Genomic DNA, 23,103 nt, shown 5'->3' with positions numbered 1-23,103 from the left:
TCATTTCACTGATCTTCTTGCTACTGATTACTCATAACATGTCAGAGCAGGCATCCAAATGAATCTGCTTTTTCCTGTATTATCTATCTAACATATTTTAATAACTAGTCTTAACCTGAATTCCACGTCAATCATCATGTTACTATAAAGGATAGTATTATTGGTTAATTCATGCTTTGTTATGGAAAATAAGATAACATTTCTAGGGCTCTAAATGCCTGCTAGCATTTTATGATTTATAATTGGTAATTATAATTTCAGTCAGAAATTCCAGTGTAGCTAATGGCTGCCATGACAGTGGAGAAGTGAATCCAATCTGGGTTTTAGTTTGAACCTTAAAGAAGATATCAAAGGTGCTGAACTTATTTAGGAGTAGATCCTCTAAAGTTCAGTCTAAGGCCAAGATCAGATTCACCATTCCATTGACCTCAAAGCCACCAGCTGCCACACCTAGATGCCTGAATGTCCCACTTTATTTTAATCAAGAAAGAGTCTCTCTATATGATGAACAATCCTTGTGATCTATCAGCATGTTATAATAAATATTCTGACAATGCTGACTGGGTTAGTGCATTATAATAAGAATCATTTCTAGCATGTAGAATTAGAACAGAAGCAGTAGCAGGAGGAGGAGAAAACTTTATTAGTTTTATTCATAATCTTTTCCACAAGAAGAGGATTTAAGGCAACTTACAAGATACAATGAATAGAAATGATTAAAATATACTAAAAGATTGGCATTAAAGTGTCATTAAACTATTGGAAATATGAACAAGAATTCAAAATATAGAATTAAAAATAATAAGGTTTTTATACAGTTAAAACCATTACAACACCCTATTAAAAACCCTTTCTTTAAAAGCATTCAGTTTCCATAACTTGTTGAAATAAAAACAGACTTGTGCCTACAGAAAGACAGTATGCAGGAGACCAGTCTAGCCTCCCTATAATACAAAGGATATTTCCAAACCCAGCAGCTGCTGCCTGGCCAGTTGTGTTGACCTGATTTATTATGCATGAATTCAGGTGTGGGAGAGGGAGGACCTTGTGAATCATCTCATTAGAACAAGTGATCACCATATTTAAGGTGAACAAAACTGTGGTTATATAGAGTCTGAGTTCTGCCTTTGCTCATAAAATGCATCCCACACAATTACCCCAGTGTACACCTCAGCATGGTATAATGATTTGAATATTGGACTAGGGCACTGGGAGATCAAGGTTTGAATTCCTGCTCAGTCACAGAAACACTCTGGGTGATCATGAGCAAGTCACACTCGGCCTCAGAAAAACACAAAGGCAAATAAATCTTGCCAAGGAAACCATGTGATGGGTTCACTTTAGGATCACCATAAGTTGGAAATGACTTGAAGGCACACAACCACAGCCTCAATATAGACGCATCAATCCATTTGTGATCCCAGGTTCATAAAATCAAATGCTTATCACATCAGACTGTGCCAGCACCTGGTGATTAATTCTTTTGCAGCAGAAAAACGTGATATCCAGCACAACAATCCATTATTGACTAATCCAGGGATGAGGAATGTGTAGCCCTCCAGATGGACAGCAGTCCACATGATCCCTTACCATTGACAATGCTTACCATTGATAATCCTGATGAGAGATATACTCCAACAACAACTGGTCATATATTTCCCCTCCCCCAATGAAAGAATAGATGGCTGGGAAGGGAAAACAACACTTCCTTACCCATTCATCAAGTGACCTTCTCAAGTGATATAGGGCTATATAGCAGGGTGGAATAGATGCTAAAACGTTTGATGTATTTTAAAAATACTAATTCAGCTGTTTTCTGTGAAGATTTCTGTTGAAATCTTTGTGATTGCAAACATACTTCTGGCTTTCAAAATCTTTCTAGCCCATGCCAAATACCATTGTCCATTATCTGAAGTGAAATGCATTTCTAAGGCTTTGTATTCATAATTACCAGATTTTACAGGCATATCAGAACAGTTTGTTGCTTTTAAACCATTTACTCTTGCAAACCGAAATTCTTCCATGATTAGAATGATCCATTTAGGCTGCCATCTACATTTACTGCAGAATAATCCCACATGATAAGTGAATGCTTTAAACAACTGCTTATATAAAAGGTGAGTGAAGGAACAAGTGCATGATGGTTTATGGAATGTGAATAAAGAAAAATAAATGTGACAATTCTTCCTACTCATCATCTCTTCTTTCCCCAGTTGCCAAAGTAATGACAGAACCCCAAACGATGTTAAAACTTGTGAGAGTACATAGTCTTTAGCATTTCTTTATATGGCATCCTTGCCAGGCAAAAGTGTAAGGAACCTATGATGGAAAGCAAAAAATTCAGGTAATCCTCTTATACATGAGGTGTCATATTTAGGAAAATGCATCTTCACAGAGATATAACGATGAGCACTTGGTTTGGCATGCAATTGGATATGTTGACAGACAATTAAGCATTTGTATGTACACTCAGTAATGCACACCACATAAATAAGGCTCATGTTTTTGCTGGCCATCCAGAATTAGTCATTTAAAAACTCCTCTGCAGTTATGAAGGAAAATGGACATGCTATAATCATTTCATTTTGAAGAGATACAAATTGAGCTTTTAATTGAAGGTGTGCTCATATATCTCTCTCTCTTCTGAACTAAATAATGCTGAACGTAGCCCTGTACTAATATTATACTAATCACTTTTGTTTCTGTTTTGTTTGGATACCAGTTTCTTTTATAACAAATTGCCTGACTTCAGTCACCCTAGGAAACATCCAAGCTCCAAGTTTCACTGAGCCGATGGTGGACTTATGGCTCAGTGAACAGGAGTAGGAGACAGGTGATTTACAGCAGCCATTTTTACTTTTCTTGTTGGGGAAAAACAATGAAAAGGGGCTACATCATTGTGACAGAGAGGCATCTTTGTGGGAATAGCATCCACAAAGTAGGTTCCTTTTCTGTATTTTGTTTGTACTGTACTGTACATACTCTACAGCTTGTTTCAACACTTTAAAGAAGGGGTCCATAACCCATGCAGTGACCAGGGCAATTTTGTACCATCCAGGGGCCCCCAAGAATAATAAAATTAATGCCCCCCAAATACCCTTTGGGGAATGGGAAACATTTTCCCCATGTTTGGCTCCACAAGGGCCATTTTAGACCTAAGAGAGACCTTTTATAAAATAAGAAGCAATTAAGAAATGACTTCCTGTTGTTAAGATATCTTCTGGGCCTAAAATGCCACAGAGAGTCCTAAAAATGTGGCAGAAATCCTCCCCCCCCCCCCATGCTAAAGGTAATATGAGGCATTGGCTCAGCATGACGTGCTCAGCATAAAGTGCCCTACTTTAGCCTTCCACAGTTGCCCATTCCTGCTTTAAGGCTTGGAGACATTAATGGTTCCACTTTGACTCATAGGCTCATAGAGCTGGAATGGGTCCCAAGTGCCATCTACTCCAAATTCCTGCCAGTGTAGGAATCCACAGATGAAGCATTTCTGAGAGGTGGCTATCTCACCTCTGATTAAAATTCTGCAATAAAGGAGAGCCTAGCACTTTCTAATGGAGTCATTTTACAAGCAGAAAAAGTTTGCATTGCAGATTAATTTCTTATGCCTAAGCACTCACTTTCTCTAAAACTAAAAAATCATTTTTAGTTATGTAATCATAGTGATAGTATGATCAATCTACACAGAAGCCGTTTTCAACTTAGACAAATTGTAGTATGCCAAAGAGCATTAAAGCATTAATCTTTGAGATACCTCAAGAATCTTCCTCATTTTTTTGTTGCAGGGAACTATACTGTAGGGATTTCCAGAAATTAATTTGTCTTGAATTACCTGTCTTCATGTACATTGGGATTGGAACTGGAAACTTTTTATCACTGTAATATTCTTCTAATAGAAATGTTATTTCAGACTGAAAAGCATTGTGACTCAATGTACAGCATTGTTGTTGTTTTTTAAAAAGTCCCTACACCTATTCAAATTGCTTTCTCTTATAAAATGTTAGATAACTTCAAATCTTATCTATGCAGCCTATTTCATAGAAAAAACTATCCCAGTGACTATAGTGACTATTACTTCCTAACAGTAGTGACACAGACAGAACTAGACCTTTGCATGTGATATGTTCAAAGGTTGAAGCCAGGCCTATAAAGCATGAATTAGCATCAATAGGTAATTGTGTATCAATGTGGAAAGGATTGACAAGTGGTAATCTTAATGCCATTCTTCTCTTCAGATTGCAAGTCAAAAGTAAGTTATTTTTAAAAAAATGTTCTTGTATCCTCAGACTTTGCTTCACCTAACCTCAGAGAGTGCAATGAATTATATATTTCCATGTTAGAGATCAGTCCAGAATAAAATATTAACTATAACTTTTAAGGAAAGATTTCTTCTGATGCTGTTCAAATGCAAGCTGTTCTCTGGCCTTCAGCAGATTAGCCTGGACGCTTCATTCATTAATTCATCCATTCATCCATTCTAAATATTTCTATCCCACCCTGTTCAAAAGATCTCAAGTCAGTGTATAGGTAACATCAATACAAACAGGTTAAAACCATTTTAAATAGTAAAAATAATTTAAAAAGACTAAAAGCACCATAAACACTTTAGCATTAATTGCCTTGCTTAATTGTCGCTTGCCTCCCTGGATGAAGATTAACCATCCATTATGAAGCCAAGCCCTCCCTCCAGTCCAACTGCCTTGGTCCAGGCCTTGGAGGTAGAGAGGAACTGCTGGACCTCATCCCCTTCCCCACCACTACTCCCTTCTCCTTTTGTGTGGTGTCTTTTTAGATTGTAAGCCTGAGGGCAGGGAACCGTCTAATTAAAAAGACTGTGTATGTACAGTGCTGTGTAAATTTACAGCGCTTTATAAATAAAGGTTATTAATAATAATAGCAAGTTAAAACAGGTTTAAAAGTTTAAAACAGTTTTAAATCAAAGGCTTTTGGAAACAGCCATATTTTTCCTTGATGCTTAAATAAAACCATAACTGTTGCCAATCTGGCTTCCAAGATGAGAGCATTCCATAATTTGGGTTTCACCACTGTGAAGGCCCTCCTTCATGTCATAACACAATGTATTCACCACATTGTTGGGATACAGAGAGGGCACCCAACAGATTTCAGGCTTTGAGAGAGATGTTCCCTCAAGTATCAAGGTCCCAAGCCATTTAGGTCTCCAGTCTGAAAAAAGTCATGCCACCCTTGGTGTAGAATGTGGTATGCATGTCCATTGCAAAGCTATGGAAACAAGGGAGGTCCTGGAGAGGCCTTAAGAACAAATGGCTAATTTCACATTGTATTTTTCTGTGGGTTTTCTGGGCTATGTGGCTGTATTCTGGAGAACCTCGCCCTCCAAAAATACTAGCCACAGATGCAGGCAAAACATCAGGAATAAATTGTTCCAGAACATGGCCGCGTAGCCCAGAAAACTCACATAAAACTATGGATGCTGGCTATGAAAGCCTTCAACGTCACATAATTTCACATTGCTTTCCGTGAGGAAATGGGTGGGATTCCTGCTACGCAAAACACTACTGAGATGGTACAGTCCACTTTTAGATGCAAACCTCAATCTTGGTCTCTCCCACCAACACCTCACTGCCAGACAGTCTAGCAAAGTACCCAAAGTCACATCCAAGTTACAAGTCAGGAAGCAACAGTTGTTACTGAATGCAGGAACTGTGTACCTCTATGGATGGGTAGGGGTTCATCCTTGTCAATTTAATTTCTATATTCTCAAGTGCAGAGGAAAGATCTGGCTCAGCCTGAAGTGCCCTACTTTAGACTTATATTAAAAAGGAAGTTCTCCTGAAAGACTAACAAGTTTTACCAAGATAATAATTATAAATTACAGCCTTGATCCACTCCTTTATTTTAATTTTGTTGTGTACAAACAAAACTAACCACAAAAGAAAGATATGTACACTCCCTAACTATACAGAGAGCTTTATAATATAATAACCTCATAACAACCACAATAGTAGATGAGGTACAATGACTCTCATTATGAGGCTAAGAAAGAAGCATCTACCTCAAATATTGTAGAAATTTATTTATTTTTAAAAAACATTTTTTCCTGGAAAAAATTGCAAATTAGATTACCGTATTTTTGAGAAAATATGATCTATTATTATTATTTTTAATTACGAAGATATCATCAACTGAATCATGTCTCCCGGAAACATCTTGGACAGCCTCAAATTTATCATTTTGCTTATTTATTACTGTTTTGAAGCCTTCATTTTGATGTTCTTTTCTGTGAGAAAGGATGTTACTGGACAAGTAGTGCTTGTTACAGGATCTGCAAATGGAATTGGAAGACAGATTGCATTAAATTTTGCACGTCTTGGTGCAATTCTAGTTCTCTGGGATATTGATGAAGAACACAACAAAGAAACTGCTGAGCTTGTCCTAGCCAGTGGGGCTCTAGCTGTTTATACCTACAAATGTGATTTGCGCATAAAGAAAGAAATCTATGCAGTGGCAGATCAGGTAAACACATGGATCCTCTTTCTTAATATTATTGTAAATTTCTTATATAATTTTAATTGTTTTAAACAAAAAATATTTAGCAAATTGATGTATGAAAATTATCTAATAGTTGTATAAGATCAGGAAAATCTAAAGTAAGACATAAGTAGTTTACAAGTCAGATATAAGAGTGCACTTGGATTTAACTCAGTTTGAAGCTGTAGTAATAGGGATGGGCTTTTGTTTTGAATATGGTTTCATTTGCTTCTCATTTTGATATTCATATCTCTCAAATCAATATGGGAGCTGGAACAGCCAACACATTATTCCTCAGTATTTGATAAAATCTTGTGATGCAACACTCAAGCCAGAAAATGCTTTATCTGCATGTATATGTTAAGGGGAAATGTGCACAAAATATATACGTTAGAGTAAAAAGTACAAAAAGTGTTGCCAAACCACTCACAATAAATAATGATCTTAAGCAATCTTCAAAACAAAAAATGCATACATTAGGAAGACATGCACACACAAATGCATACAAATCATTGAGCATAAACTGATGCAGATCCAAAACAGAAAAAAATTTAAGAAGGAAAAAAAAACTGAGAGGAGCTAACAGTGAACAGATTTAGTTGTCCTTACTTGGAAATAGAACTATGTAGAGCAAAGTGGACAAATAAAAGTGGCAGCTATTGTTTCACTCCACTGCCTCCCATTCCTTCCAAATCTGTTCTAGGATTTGAGGATCCTAGAATGTAGGCATCCTAAAGGATGTGAGGAAGTGCTTAGGGGAATGAAAGGCTCCAATCCTCCCCTTTTCCTTCAGATGCCTTTATCAGACTACAGTTGCCTGCACAAAGCAAAGGAGTCCTTTCGGAAGTAATTCTTCATTGAAAGTCTTTTCTCACTGATTTCACATAACATGCTTAGGTCTGATGTAGCTGGGAATAGAACCCAAATGTGGGACCAGGGACGTAGCCGGGGGGGTCCTTGGAGTCCAGACCCCCCCTCTATTAGATAAAATGAATGGTGTGTGCCGCCACGCCGCCCCACCCAAGCCCCATTATAATAGTGGCACTTAGTCTGGATCCCCCCCTTCCCAAAATCCTGGCTACGTCGCTGGTGGGACTCACATTGGCTTAATAAACTTGGGTTCTCAGACTTCAATATATGAAGGCAAAATAAACAAGAAGTTGATGAATATTCTCCAAAGCACAACTGAACCTGGGAAGATGTTGTCTGTGGTTTGTTTCCTCAGCACCACCCTAATTTCTGAACTTAAATTTGTCTAAGGCACAGTAAGCTGTTTTGGTGGAACATAGAAATATAGGAAGCTTCCTTATACTGAGTCAGACCTTTGATATGTCTATACCCTAAATATAATTTTTATGGGCTGTAACAGCTCTCCATAATTTCAGGCAGAAAATGGTGAAAGGCAATTTCAGAAACTTTGCTTGAGACTAGATGTGACATATGATCAGTGGAAGGGGGAGGAGAAAGGACACAAAGGAGGGGGGAGTGAGGGAAACCCGAGACATTTCCAAGAAAGAATTTGGATGCAAACCATGAATATGGTGATAAAATAAAAAAAGAATTGGAATGTCTCAGTACATCCAGGGACTTTTTTGCTATCTTGATAAATCTGCTTAGTTTTATTCAAAGTTTAACACAGTTATTCTTTTGTATATTTTATATGACTTTATATTGTTCTTAGATGATGATAATTGCTTTAAATTTTATTGTAATTTTTAAAATGTTTTTTTATCTATGAGCCACCTTGGGTCCCTTAAATCTAGCTCCTGGACTCCCCCAGTCAGCATGACCAGTTGCAACACTGGGTGGAGGATTCAGAGAGGTATAGTTTTTCCGAACTCTGCCTTCACTGCATGTTTATATCTAGTGCAAGTAGCCTAAAGTTGTTCACTGAAACAGTGAAAAGCAGGAATTTTGTTATCAAAGTACCACTGATCTTAATACGACAGTCATAAGGCTGGTATACACTATGCCATGTATAGACTGGTTTTCACTGTTGTTTCCTCTTCCATACAAATACATCTGAACAACTGTCAGACTTTTTTTCCAAAAAAAGAACAATTTTAGTAAGAATATTGCACAGAAACATGAATGAAGTTCCTGTCTAATGAAACAGAAAAAAATCTTGTCTGCTTTGATATACTTATACTAAGAGTATTGTATGATAACACAGTCTAAGCTGCATTAATAAATGAGAGTGTGCATTCATCATGATATCTCAAGTTTTCTTTTTCACTGCAGGTTAAAAAAGAAGTAGGAGATGTAAATATTCTAATCAACAACGCAGGTATATTGTGTGGAAAGGATTTCATTGATCTTCCTGACTCTGATATGGAAGAAACACTAGAGGTCAACACTAAGGCACATTTCTGGGTAATAATGTTTTTCTGTATTGTATAAATGAAAAATGTTATGACTTAAAACTGGTACCATGGGCCCCCAGTATCTGCAGGGGAATCCATTCCAGATACCCCCATGGATACCAATGTCCATGGATACTCAAGTCCTATTCTCCTTAATGATGGCACAGCCACAGGGCTACACTGCCATTGGGATAATGGGGCTTTGCTACTCCGGACCCTCATGGCTGCCTCCTCCTCCTTCTCTCCCCCCACCGCTCTGTTCCCTCATCTGCCCCCTCCCTTCCCAGATGGCAATGGAAGGAAGGAAGGAAGGAAGGAAGGAAGGAAGGAAGGAAGGAAGAGCTGGGATGGGATGGGGTGGCGCGGGTCCTCCTCCTCCTCTGGGGTTCCCACAGGACCCACATGGTGCCCCTGGCCCTGCCTACCCCCCACTCAGACCTCAGCCAACGCCCCAGGTAGAAAAGCGGGGAGGTAGGGGACCCAGAAGAATCCCCCCAAAGGAGGACTGAGGAGGAGGAGAGGGAGACTCCAGGCACACCTGCTCTGCTAATGCTCTCTTTTGCCTCTTCTTCCTCCTCTTCCTCCCCAATGATCCCTAGCTATTGTGTTTAGCCCCTTCTTTCCTTCATTAATACCTCAACAAAAACAGATATGAGCTTAATTTCCCCAAAAGTTCTTAATTCTTTTAAGTATTCAGAAGGTAAATTGATGTCAAGATGCTGAATGAATACTACTTATTCTCATGATTTATCATGATTATCATGATTTATTATACCAGCATATTTACTTTCATTGCAGTGTGCTGACCCATTATTTTGCAGAGGCAAATAGCAAAATGATATGAAACATGCTGAGCATTAATGATGGTTTACCCCCTTGTGTTACAGACTTGCAAAGCCTTTCTTCCAGCCATGATTGCTTGCAACCAGGGACATTTGGTTACTATTGCAAGTATAGCAGCACTGTGCGGCTGCTACAAACTTACAGGTCAGTGAGCCATATGTATATTATCCTTGTATGATTCTAGCACAGACTCAGGATAACTGCATCTGAATCCTTGCATTTTAATTTGTAGGTCGCCTGTTTTGGGCCAGCATAAGCTTAATCCAACCCCTTCCCACGCTAGAGGTCTTGGAAGCTATTTAAGATTACCCTTCCTTCGGCTTTCTTTTGTCCTGGCTTTATGTCTTTAGGAGATTTGGATCTTTGGTGCCCTTGACTCATGCTTCTCCACACCTTTGCCAGGGGAGGGGGGTGGGGGAGTCAAGAGCTTTTTTGCTATAGAGCCTAAGCAAATAAATATATTAACTTATACAGTCATCAGCTAGATTGTCTCCTGGTGTGGAGGGGTGGTGTGCATGCGTGTGTGAACACTGGTGCGCTTCCTCATCATCAGGGAATCATCATCTCCCTCTAGTGTCACTGAATCGTTCAGGGAGACTGAATTTCCTCTTAATGCAAAGTTTCCATTAAGGGGAAATTCACTCTCCCTGAACGATTCAGTGACACTGGATGAAGACGACAGTTCTCTGATAATGAGGAAACACACCAGGCTTTCATACACGCATGCTTCCTCAACGATCCAGGGATGATTGAGAGATGGTAAGCCCTAGTGTGATAATCTTTTATAAGTCTATGATTCTATTATTCCTCCCCAGAGAGGGAGCCCAGTAACAGAGTAGTTGGGAAGGGTGCACTTTCACCCTTTCTGTACCAAAGGGGCTGGGCCCACATGGGTGTCACCCCCTCCTCTAGGGTGTCACCTGGTGTAGTCTGTACACCCCCTCCTCTGGGCTGTCACCTGTCACCCCCTGCAGACATATTACCTGGTATAGGCCATACCCCCCTGCAACCAGTAATGCCACAATCTGAAAGAGAATTTATATACAATGAGCCCTCCATATCCGCGGACTTGCCATCCACAGATTTAAGCATCCACAGACAGCAAGCCTGGGGGGGGGGGGGGCAGAGGAGAAGGAGGAAGGAAGAATGGCTATGGCTGCAGCTGGGGGAAAAGAGGAAAAGGAGGAAGGAAGAGGAGGAGGTAGAAGGAAGAAGAGGAGGAGCAAGGAAGAATGGCCACAGTAGTGGCCAGGAGCAAAGAGGAGGAGGAGGAAGGAAGAATGGCCGGGCATCAGCCAGGGTTAAAGAGGAGGAGGAAGAGGAGGGGGGAAAAGTGACGGCCACAACTATGTGGCAGCCATAGCAGTGGGAGGAGGAGGAGGAGGAGACAGCCCCCTGCTATGATGAGAGGGGCTTTGGGTGTCTGGGGGGAGGGGCAAAGTCCTATTGTCCCCAATAGTAGCACGGCTGTATGGCCATGCCACCATTGAGTATTATGAAAGTTGAGCATCCACGGATTTTTGTATCCGTGGGGGGGGGGGGGGGCAGAACGGATCCTCCGCAGATACCCAGGGCCCACTGTATAATGGGCTAAGGGAATTTCTGTTGCGAGTAGAGACTTATTTGCCTTAATTAATTGGCATCCCAACCTTCTCCCAGTGTAAGACCCAACATCCTTCCTTGGAAGAGAATTCCACAGGGTGGGAGCAGCTCTCCTGAATCCTCAAAATGAGCTCTCCTGAATCCTCATAAGATGGGCCTGTGAGGGTGGTGGGACTGAATGTAAGCCCTCCCCCAGGATAGTAATAATAACCTAAATTGTCTAATCCAAACTTCCTACATTTAACACATTTTATATTAAGATTGCATGGATTAACCTTAATCCAATTATTTTTTCCCAATTAGAGTTGACACTTGGAATCAGTAAGAATTTGATATGTCAACAATTATGTCAGTGACATTGATTCAGTGCAACTAAATGATTTGGGACAAGTAATTCGAATTTGACATTACATATTGAGAAAATAAACTAGAGAAATATATCTATATAGGTGTGTTTGTGTGTTAGGAAACACCATGGGCCCTTCCCAAACACAGGCTTGTCATCTACAGGTTGGCGCATCCATGGATGTCTGTATTCCATTATTCCCAATGATGGTGTGTGTATGCTAACCTGTGTTGTACATGTGTTGCACCACAATTGGGTAGCATGGAACCTGAGGTCCCACTTTATTTATTATCTCAAGGGGGGGGGAGATACTAAGAGCTAATTGTAATTCCATTCACTTATTATTTATTTAGATTTTTAATTAACTGTTCTTCAGTAAACTGTATCAGAACAGAAAACAAGTGATATGCAACATCAGAAAAATAAACCTCAGTCATGACACAAAAGAAGGAGAGGTTACAAAAGAGACTTAACACCTCTAAATGCCCAAGCAAACAGAAAAGCCTTTCATCTGACACTGAAATGATTGCAGAGGTGACACCAGCGTAGTTTCTCATTCATAACTTCTCCCGAATGTGGTTTCATAACTGGAGATGTAAAGGCTTGCAAGAAACCTGGGGGGAAATTTTGGTGGGAGGATTGTTTATCTTTTTTCCAGAAAAACTGGAAGGGGGTGGATTATGGAACACTTTCTTTTAGAATGATGAGCAAAATATTTAAGACACAACTTGAATCTTTCAGGTCTTTCTAATGTACAATTCATTGCAGACGTCCCATCACACTTACCTAGGAGTATTTTTACTGACAACCCAATTCACAACCCTTATTCATTCTGGACTAGCTCAACAGCAAGTGGTGAAGTCCTTCCTAGGCTGTACCATTTTTGATAGTAGTGTGGTTTTCCATGTTTAAATGTTATTCTCTATTTTAAAAAAAATAGCATGCACTTAAGAAAGCTAGAATATAATAATTTTCATTCAGCATATTTGAGGTACAGTTCAAAAAATGAAATATTTTAACCTGTGGAATTTAAAATGGGAGAAGAAATAAGATATATCTATCTTATATGTTAAACTAATAATGTATGAATTAGAAATCTTATATTTTGCCACGACCAAATTCAGTACATTTAACTGTAAGTACCCATTTATTTAATTGGTTTTATGGTTGGGTTTTGAGGCAGGTTTGTAACAACAATATATTTGACATCAGATTCCCCCCCCCCCCCATTTTTCTCTAAATAGTATATGCAAGAAGTAATATTTCAGTTCTTTTCGTTGGTGTATATTCCACTTTTTCGCTTCCTTTTACAGACTATTCTGCAAGCAAATCTGCAGCATTTGGCTTTTTAGAATCTATTGCTTTTGAACTGAGAAATACAGGAAACAAAGGCATTAAAACAACCATTGTTTGTCCTGGTTACGTGGATACAAAATTAATTACTAACGCAAAAACAGTGTAAGTGCCAAAGTTTTAATACTAATTCAGTTCAATAAAAATGGGACTTGGGCACATCTGGTGGGATTTGCCATGTGGGATGAGAACCACCTGGCCCAGCAATAGAAGACTAAGATCTTAAGGGTCACTAGAACTAGGAGCTTTTAGTCAGAACTTTTAATAATCATACATACAGGATGTTTTTTCCCCCCTCCCGGATTTATAGAATCAACATTTTGTCTCTCTTTAGGAGGCCAATTCGACTTCCTGTCTTCGATGCAGAATATATAGGCAGGCAGATTGTGGATGGTATTCTGAAAGAGAAATTTTATGTGGTCTTGCCACCCTATGCACGACTTATTCTTCTTAAAATGTAAGCATGTAATTTTCCTTCCTGAGTTTTCTCTTTGGTCAAATATTCTTCAGTAACCAATGAAACAAAGGAAATTACTGGAAACTGTGGGATTTAAACAGGCGTGTTGCTATTAAAGTTTACCCAATTAATTTCAATTAATATCTGACACCCAATGCTCTAGTTTCTATTTTTCATTTCATTTTATTTCATAGTGACACATCCTTTAAGTGTTTTGCATGGGGAAGGTGGTAATAAACATAGTCCCTTTTTTTTTTGCTAAATACTTTTTGTAAATACTTTTGCCTTTGTAGATTCATTGAATCATAATGGTTTAATCATAACAAATTGCTGAGAAGAGTATTTCCTGGGTTTGAAATAAGTCTTTTTCCAGCAACTTAACTAATGTGGCTTTCTGTTACTGAGGCTCCAGCCATACTGCAGAAATAATCCAGTTTGACACCACTTTAACTGTCATGACTCAATGCTATGGAATTCTGGGAATTGTAGTTTTGAGAGACATTTATTGACAGCTCTCTATAAGAGAGCTCTGGTCTCACATTAAATGGCAATTTCCAGAATTCCACAGCACTGAGCCATGACAGTTAAAGTGGTGTCAAGCTGGATTATTTCTGCAGTGCGGATGCGGTCGCTTAGTGGTTAAGATGCAAAAAAAAAAAAAAAGAAAAGAAAAAGACACCAATTCTGACAATCAGAAGATCTGAAGGTTGGCAGTTCGAGGTCCAAGAGCAGCATGAGCTCCTGTCACTAGTCCCAGCTTCTGCCAACCTAGCAGTTGGAAAGCATGCAAATGTAAGTAGATAAATAAGTACCACTTAGGTGGGAAGGTAACAGTGTTCAGTGCATTCATGCTGGTCACATGACCACTGGAGTCATCTTCGGACAACACTGGCTCTTCAGCTTAGTAACGCAGATGAGCATGGCCCCCTGCAGTCAGTTGCAACTAGACATTCATGTCAAGGGACTTTTGTTGTTGTTGTTGTTGTTGTTGTTGTTGTTGTTAACGTTGTTGTTAACTGCCTTTGTGTCAATCTCAACCCATGGCAACCCTATGGATGAGACATCTCCAGGCCCCCCTGTCCTCTACTGCTCTGCCCAGCTCCTGCAACTCATATTCATGGTCTCTTTAATAAAGTCTATCTATCTAGCATGTAGCCTTCCTCTCTTTCTACTTCTCTCCACCTTTCCTAACATTATTGTTTTTTGCAACGATTCAGGCCTTCTCATGATGTGTCCAAAGTATGACAGTCTAGGGCAATTATTACATGGAGGCTTACCATGGCGACAACATGGCTAAATCATTCCTAAAGTGCATGGGTGTGATAGCCAATCACACTTGCCTCCAGTAATTTAATCATCATTGAGGCATCCCACTCGTCATCAAAGCGTTTGTGGAGCAGCCATTTGTCCAAACACAGAAGTTCCCATTGTTGAAAAATGACTGCTCCGCAAACGCTTTGATGAAGGGAGAGGAGCGGGATGCCTCGATGACAATTAAATCATGGGCGGCAAGCACGATTAGCTATCACACCCGTGCACTTTGGGAATGATTTAGCCATGTTTTAACCACGGTAAGCCTCTGTGTGATAATCGCCTAAGTCTTGTCATCTTGGCTTCTAGAGATATTTCTGGCTTGATCTGCTCCAGGACCCATTTGTTTGTCCTTTTGGCCTCTCCATGGAATCCTCAGCACTCTTCTCCAGCAGCACATTTCAAATGAGTTGGTTTTCCTCCCATCTTCTTTCTTGACTGTCCAACTCTCACATCCATACATGGTAATAGGGAATACAATGGCTTGTATGATCCTTTGTGCTGAGTGGTATGTCTTTGCATTTTCGGATCTTTTCTAGTTCTTTCATAGCCACCCTCCCCATTCTTAATCCTCTTCTGATTTCCTAGCTGCAGTCCCCATTCCAGTCAATGACTGGAATCCTAGGTAATCCCAGAAAAGAGAAGTCTTTTACTATTTCTATTTCCCCGTTGTCTAGTTTGAATGTATGTATTCGGTCATTACTTTTGTTTTCACATTAAGCCTGTCTTTGCACTTTCTTCTTTGATCTTCCTTAGTAGTTGTTCCAGGTCTGTGAGGTTCTCTTCTACTATTATAGTGTTGTTAGCATATTTCAGATTGTTGATATTTCTTTCTCCTATTTTAACTCCTCCCTTTTCCATGTCAAGGGATTACTTTTACCTTAACCCAGCTTTTTGTTCATTGTGCAGATCAGATCAACTGGACATTGACCAAAATCCTCCCCTTAAACTTCACCTTTTAAGCAATGCAACTGCCCTCCCATCTTCATTTCTATGTCATTAGAGAGTGGGAAGCGGAGTCAGCAGAGATGCATCCAGCTTTTTTCCTTTAGCTCAATGCACTGCAAGGACATCATTTGTAGTGAGTTTCTGGGGACCTGTTGCAATGCGTCCAACTAGAGGACTATAGCTAGATGTGTTTCTGCTGAGTTCCCTTCCCACTCTTAATGACACAGAAATGGCCATGTTAGGGAGGGTGCATTGCATAAAAGGTGGATTTTGTGTGGAGTGAGCAACCTAAATACCCCAAAGGCACCAGACCCTGTCTGATCTTGGTTAGTACTTAGGTGGGAAATCACCGACAAATACCAGGTGTTGTAGGCTATATTTCAAGGGAGGGGACTTGCAAAACCACCTCTGAGTATTCCTTGCTTAAGAAAACACTATGAAATTCATGAGGTCACAATAAGTAAACAAGGGATTTGAAGGCACATACAGAGAGAGAGAATAAGAGAGAGATCCCGGACATGTAGCTACAGAGATGTGGCTGCATGTCAGACATCTATCTCGTAATGCAAGATTCCAGCCAACAGCCATAAAGTCCCTGCAACATAAGAATGAAGCAACATAAGAATTTCCAACCAGAATATCTGATTTGGGATTAGGTTGGTTGAATGACTGATTGATTGATTGATTGATTTTATATTCCACCTTTCTCCCAAAATGTAAGATATCTACTTAAATAAAGCTTTATAATGCCATACAAATTATTATAGAACAATCCATAAATAAAGTCCTTGGTCCTGAAGGTGATAGTAAGGGAAACGTTTACTTAAATTCCATGACAATTGAGATTTTCATCTGTTCGCAAGGGAATATTGAATGGATTTCTTATTATGGGAAGGTGCATCCACATGCAACATTAAACAAACAATAGAAAATATTTTCTGCCCAAGGGCCCAGTTTTTGTTTGCTGAGATTTTTAAAAACAGTATTTCATGACCAGGGAGGGACAAATATGAAGTGGAAAGAACCAATATGTGATTGTATGGCTGTCTACGCAGAAGTAAACCCACTGCAGATTGCAGTATCACCTAGCATGGCAGGAACAAATAACAGCAACCAGTCATATAAAGCACAGCACACTAGAAGACCCAAGATAAAAATAAAAATGTAAGGATTCAAAGGACTTGCTTTACCTGTTGTGAGCCACACTGAATACAAATTCTTGCAAAGCACAGCAAAAATGTAAGCTGATAAAAGCACATACATACAATTTAGCTTATTTCCATCTTTCCCTTATACATATCATAGGTTATTTGAATGCTTTCTCTGAGTTCTGAGGAACAGAAAGGGCATATCTGTGGTCTGCTACAGTCAGGGACGTAGCTGGGGGAGGGGGTTTGGGGTCCGGAACCCCCCCTTCAGGTCCTGGGGGCGTTCAAGCTCCTTCCTCCCCCCTCCTCCCCTCCATCAAAACCACAGAGAACTCGGAGAGGGAAAAGGGGAAAGACAAAACAGAAGTTGCAAGCTCAGAGGGGGGGGAGAGAGAGAGAGAGAGAGAGGAGGGGGAGGGAGTGGGTCTCTGTGATTTCTTTCCCTTTCGTTTCCATCGGAGTCCAGCTTCCACGCCTCCTCCTCCTCCCCCTCCTCCCTTGTGCTTTTGCCAGAATAAAAGTCTCTTCCTGCGGAAGGAGAGTAGGAAGAATAAGGGAAGGAAGGGAAAAAAGGAAGGAAGAATGATAGGGAGGGAGAACTGAAGAAAAGAAGGAAAAGAAAGGGAGGAAGAGGAAGGGGAGAAAGGAAGAAAGAAAAAGGAAGGAAGGAAGCTTCTAAAAGGAGATATAAAAGAAAGAAAAGGTGACTTCTAACTTTCCTTTCAGCAGTTATATCCATATACAATATAGTAATAATAATAATAATAATAATAATAATAATAATAATATCCCTTACCCAAAATGCTGAGGACTAGATGGATTTTGGATTTTGGAGTTTTTCAGAGTTTGCTATATTTATATACAGTATGTCTAATGGGATATAATGGGAGATGGGATCCATGTATGTTTCATATGCATCTCATAGACATAGACTGAAGGTAATTTAATACACAATATTTTTAAAATAATGTTGTGCTTCTGTACACTGAGCTGTCAGCAAAACCCTGAGACCACTATTCCTTGTATAATTCAATAATTCAGTAATTGATCTAAACCTTCAGGATTCCCAAGTTTCCTTGAGTTGGGGTCAGACCAGATGCTCTCAGGGTCAGTTTTGGGTTTTGGAATAATTTAGGTTTCAGAAGTCCAGAGAAAGGAGACTCAGACTCTACTCTGGACATTTCTCCTGGGAATGGACTCATGTTTTCAAAAACAGTCATTTCTGGATTTTTGCAACAACAAAAAAGAGGAGGGTCTGTGATGCAAAAAAGCAAGAGGCTTCCTTCCAGCCTTGTTTTTTCTCTTTTTTAAAAGACAAATAGAATAAAGTACAGTTAGCTGGCCCTTTTTCAGCATGTCAATGGGGATGCTTTGATGGAGAGTTCCTGCATGGTAGAATGGGGTTGGACTGGATGGCCCTTCTTGGGGTCTCTTCCGACTCTATGATTTTATGATTAATTAATTAATATATGGAATCAATCTAAGATGATGAATCGGGGCTGTGGAGTCCTATGGCCCTGCTCCAGGCAATGCTAGACTGCAGGCCCCATCATCCAGCAGCACCACAGACTGCTGGGAACTGCAGTCTAATAAGGCTGCACACTGCAGAAATAATCCAGTTCGACACTACTTTAATGCTATGGAAAATCCTGGGATTTGTAGTTTGTTGTGCCACCAGAGCTCTCTGACAAAGAATGCTAAATGTCTCACAAAACTACAATACTCAGATATTGTTGTTTTTGTTGTTATTTTCTTATATCCTGCCTTTCTCCCAATATACGGACTCAAGGTGGTGATTTTCCATAGCATTAATCTATAGTATATCTTTCTACAATGTAGATGGACACCTCCATTACATAATTTGTTGAGGATGCTTTGACTGGGAGTCCCTGCATGGCAGAATGGGGTTGAACTGGATGGCCCTTGGGGTCTCTTCCAACTCTATGATTCCATGATTCTATAGCACTCTGAGCCTACTGTGATTTTAATTGTTTTTAAATGTATAAAGGTATAAAGTCTTATAATGCAAGCCATGCACTGATGGACTATTGCACTATAATTTTTTATTGATTGATTTTATACCCTGCCTTTCTCCCAAAATAGGATTCTCTTAAAGGGGTTTGTTTATTATAAAAAGAAAGGAACGTATAATGGCTTGGAATTAAAAATTATGGTAGATAGATAGATAGATAGATAGATAGATAGATAGATGGATGAGTCTTGGAATTAAAAAGAGTGTGTGTGTGTGTGTGTGTGTGTGTCTGTCTGTCTGTCTGTCTGTCTGTCTTAAAATTAAAAATCCCTCTTGGAAGCGGGAATGAAATGTTGTGTGGATGCAGCCTGGGTTCTTAGCTGGAGTTGGAATACAGTGTCTCAAAGCATGAGCAGAGTGTCTCTGAGCATGAACAGAGTGGCTGCCGCTCATTGCTCGAACAGCTGCACTTTGCTTTATTGAGCTGAATTTATCTGATGTAAACACCTTCAGAGGAAGGACTCAGTTTGCATCTGCACTGAAAAAATAATCCAGTTTGATGCCACTTTAACTGCCCTTGGCTCCATGTTGTGAAATACTGGGATTTGTAGTTTGTTGTGGCACCTGACAGATAACTCAACAGGTCCTCAAAACTACAAGTCCCAAGATTCCATAGCACGAAGCCATAACGGAAGTTAAAGTGGTGTCATTGAGGTGTCGAGGGTAAACGCTCGACCCTCTTTTTGTGTCTTGGGGGGGGGGGGCTCTTAGCCTCTCAAAATGGTGGCACTTAGTCTTGACCCCCCCATTCCCAAAATCCTGGCTACGTCCCTGCTACAATTCAGGGCATTTCTCTGCAGATTGGAGATAGATAATGTCTTTCAACTCCACAGTGCTGAAGGAAGCTGATTAATTGGATTCAGAATAGAAAGCTCCCAATGAATGTATCCAAATTGTGGTTCCAGACTTCAGGAGGAAGGAGATTGCAAAACCTTTCTGCACTCCTCACTCCTGCTGTGCAACCAGTTTATACCGTGTCCTTTACAAGTGTCAGTTCTTTGCATTCCAAGAACACTTTTAGCATATATTTTTGAAAAGGAAAATGACATTTTATAAACATGTACCAGCATTGTGTAGTGGCTTGCTTGTGGGACCAGGACTCCCAGAGATCAGGATTCAAATCTCTGCTTAGCCATGTTGATAACAACATTTTAAAAATCTAAAAATCAGTGGGCTACATCCTCACCTTGGTACATCCATAGGTCAGAATCAACTTGACAACAACAAGTTGCCAAGGGAGAAAAGTGGGGGGGGGGGGGGTGTCTTTCCAGGCCAAATAGGTAAAAAGGAATCAGAAGGAGAGGAAACCATAATCACTATACTGGAGGGGGGAAATGGCTACATTATAAGAATTTGTATATAACAACTGTTATATCCATGGTACAGCATAGGGATGGATTAGGCAACCGACCTACTGCTCAATGAAGCCTCTCTCCCCAGTCCTTCTGCTGGGAAAAACAACTGAACAGCAGACAATTGGAAATCCGCTTAAGAGTAAACTCTTCCTACTTAATAGGATGAACCATGTCAAACAGGCCCCAGGTTATCTTATCCCTGAATGGCTTTCCACCTGAAATCCTTTAAGGCAAAGGTGGGGAAAGTGCAGTCCATGGTTATTTGTGCATGTACCCCATTTCAAGACTTTTTTGACACCAGAAACATACCTGAATTTTCCCTCTGGCATGCAAAAAAACCCAACCCAAAATGTTTTTAGCTTCATAGCTGAAACAATGAGGAGGCAGTCAGGGCCAATCCTAAAAATTACTATATTTTTTCCAGAGTTAACCAGAAATAATTTTTGTTGCAGATTTCTTCCTGAAAAAGTGGTTTTGCATCTTGCAGAATATCTTGGAATCTAATTTAGATTACTTCAGAGGCTGGGTTGAAGAAGAAAGAAAACAGATGATTAATTGTCGTACTATATGGTCTCTAAGAATTATTCTTCTTGGCCATTAGTATCCTTGATACTTGGTGATCTATGGTTTTGTGTATTTTTAGCACTATATTTTCTAGGCTTGTCTTTAACACATGTATGTATAACATGCTGAAAATAAATCAATATACCTATTAAAGTTCTTCCAAATGTTTAACTGATACATCCTTTCTTACAATTTGCATAAGGTTCTAATGTAAGTTCTAATGTAGCCTCTGAAACAATGGAAAACAAACGTGGTCTCTTCTCTACATGACAGCCCTTCAATTATTTAAAGATGGCTATCTGATCACCTTTCAGCCTTCTTTTCTGTAGGCTAAACATATATAATTCCCTCAATAATCCCTCACAGTGTTACCCTAAAAGACCAGTGTCTCTTTGAAATTCTGGGGAAATAGCTCAAAAGGAGGCCTGAGAGAGCAGAGTAACTTTGGGGATCTTTTCATCTATGCATACCAGTACTAACTGCAGAGAGCATTCTCGTTTCAATGGAAGAAGGGTTTTATTTAGAAATATCCAACGGTGCATGCAAACATACAAAAAGCAATGCAACTTTAATAACAACAACAACAACAACAATAATAATAATAATAATAAATTTTATTTACGTTTCCTCGCCTCTCCCATTGGATCGAAGCGGGGTTACAGACTATTAAAAGCATTACAAAAAATCTTATAAAAATATAAATAAATTCCAAAATACAAACTCTATTAATACACAGTCATACAGCATACGTATCCAGGGTAAGGCAGAGAAGAACTATACAAGGCTATCAAAATAATGGTATGGGAGGTTGGACAGAGAGGAATCTGGAGTTAAAAGGGGCAATAATTATCAATCTTGAAGGAAAATACATAGAAAACAGAGAGTGGCTCGGACAGAATCTTGGGGTTACACAGTGAGAATGGAACAGAACCCTGGCATGTGAACAATGTGGCTAGGGCTGGGGCAGATATTTATATCCCATTCCATACCCTCAGGGGTGTTTGGTGTGCTATTCAATGTGACAAAGATCTTAATGACTTTCCCAGTGAGTTGACAAAAGGGATCCAGAATGGCTGATGGCTTTAGCTCCAGAGTGACAGAACATTGATTAGACTTGTTGGGACAAACTGTGGATGGTCAAGCAGGAGCGGTGAACAGGAACACATCATAAAGTGAAGGCTATGGTTTCTGATTGCTTTGTTGTGAGACTTTTTTGGGGGGTCACCATTGCAAGAGGAAATGCAAATAGCCTGAGTGTGTGTGACATGCTCAGCAAACCCATTTCCTTGTATCTAGGTCTCACACATATCCCCAGAACAGTGTGACTATTTACACATATAACTTCCTAGTGTCTGAAGGTCATTTTGACTTCTCAGGACATACCCAACACTAGATATTAGTTACGAAACCCCATATTCAGCAGGAGGGGTTTCTGCCTGTCACTCTTACACTCTTCGTTCAAGAGGGGAGATCAAACATAGCATTTAATGCCCTAATTTTGACATACAATAGAAAATAAAACTGTGGGCCTGAGCAGACTGGCATGAAAGAGCATCCCAAGTCCACTCCAGCCACAAGTGGGTCAGGCCCACAATGACAGCATGGCCCACTCCCGAAGCAGGCCATGGCCAAGGACCCAACCAGCACTGCCAGAAGCCAGATTTTTACTCTGGTCCAAAGGACTGGAGAATGGCTTCAGCACAGCTTTGTGACATTTTGGAGGTGTGCATCATTTGAAAGCCATGCCTCCAAAGCATCCAGAAGCCACTTCATTTGGCCCATCTGTTCTGTGCTGTGTGTTCTTTCCAGCATCAGGTTCTTTTACAGGTCCTAAGTGGAGGAGTTTTGTAAGGCAAACTCAGAAGGTCATCAAGGATGTAGTTAAAAAAGAAACCTCAAGCAACCATGTTAGTCATACACATGACTAATATTAAAACTTCAAAAATAATAACACATTAAAGACTAATGCATGTTATTTAAATGGGCAATTATATTCAATTATAACCTGAATCAACTTGTTTTTGTTTGCACGGAAAAGAATTCCAATTGAAAAGGATAGGAGAGAGAGAATGTGCAGACTGCATTAACCTAAAAAAAGTTCATACCAATGACCTTGGAGGATTAGACGCAACTATTCTCATTACAAGACTGAGACAGAGGGAGCTGGCTGAAACATTCTCAAAAGGAAATTTTCAAACCTTTTGGGAGAAATTAACTACAGCTCACACTAATATTAGTAGAATATTTTCTACATTTTAACATTAGGAAAAA

At 39.8% G+C, this 23,103-nt stretch overlaps 1 protein-coding gene across 1 annotated transcript; it reads left to right on the top strand.

The window, feature by feature from the left end:
• Nucleotides 1-6,171: 6,171 nt before the first annotated feature.
• Nucleotides 6,172-20,804, top strand: LOC149317349 (epidermal retinol dehydrogenase 2-like). The gene is made up of 6 exons (XM_089518880.1): nucleotides 6,172-6,495; nucleotides 8,752-8,883; nucleotides 9,761-9,860; nucleotides 12,978-13,122; nucleotides 13,352-13,474; nucleotides 20,721-20,804. Exons 1-6 carry the CDS (start codon nucleotides 6,172-6,174, stop codon nucleotides 20,770-20,772), a joined length of 876 nt encoding a protein of 291 aa, XP_089375006.1. The 3' UTR covers nucleotides 20,773-20,804.
• Nucleotides 20,805-23,103: the final 2,299 nt, after the last annotated feature.

Source organism: Sceloporus occidentalis, unplaced genomic scaffold, assembly GCF_023333645.1.
Source record: "Sceloporus occidentalis isolate IW3139 unplaced genomic scaffold, rSceOcc1.0.p SCAF_3, whole genome shotgun sequence".
Lineage (NCBI taxonomy): Eukaryota > Metazoa > Chordata > Lepidosauria > Squamata > Phrynosomatidae > Sceloporus > Sceloporus occidentalis.
The sequence above is the reverse complement of the archived record's forward strand: the minus strand, read 5'-3'. Positions and strand labels throughout refer to the sequence as shown.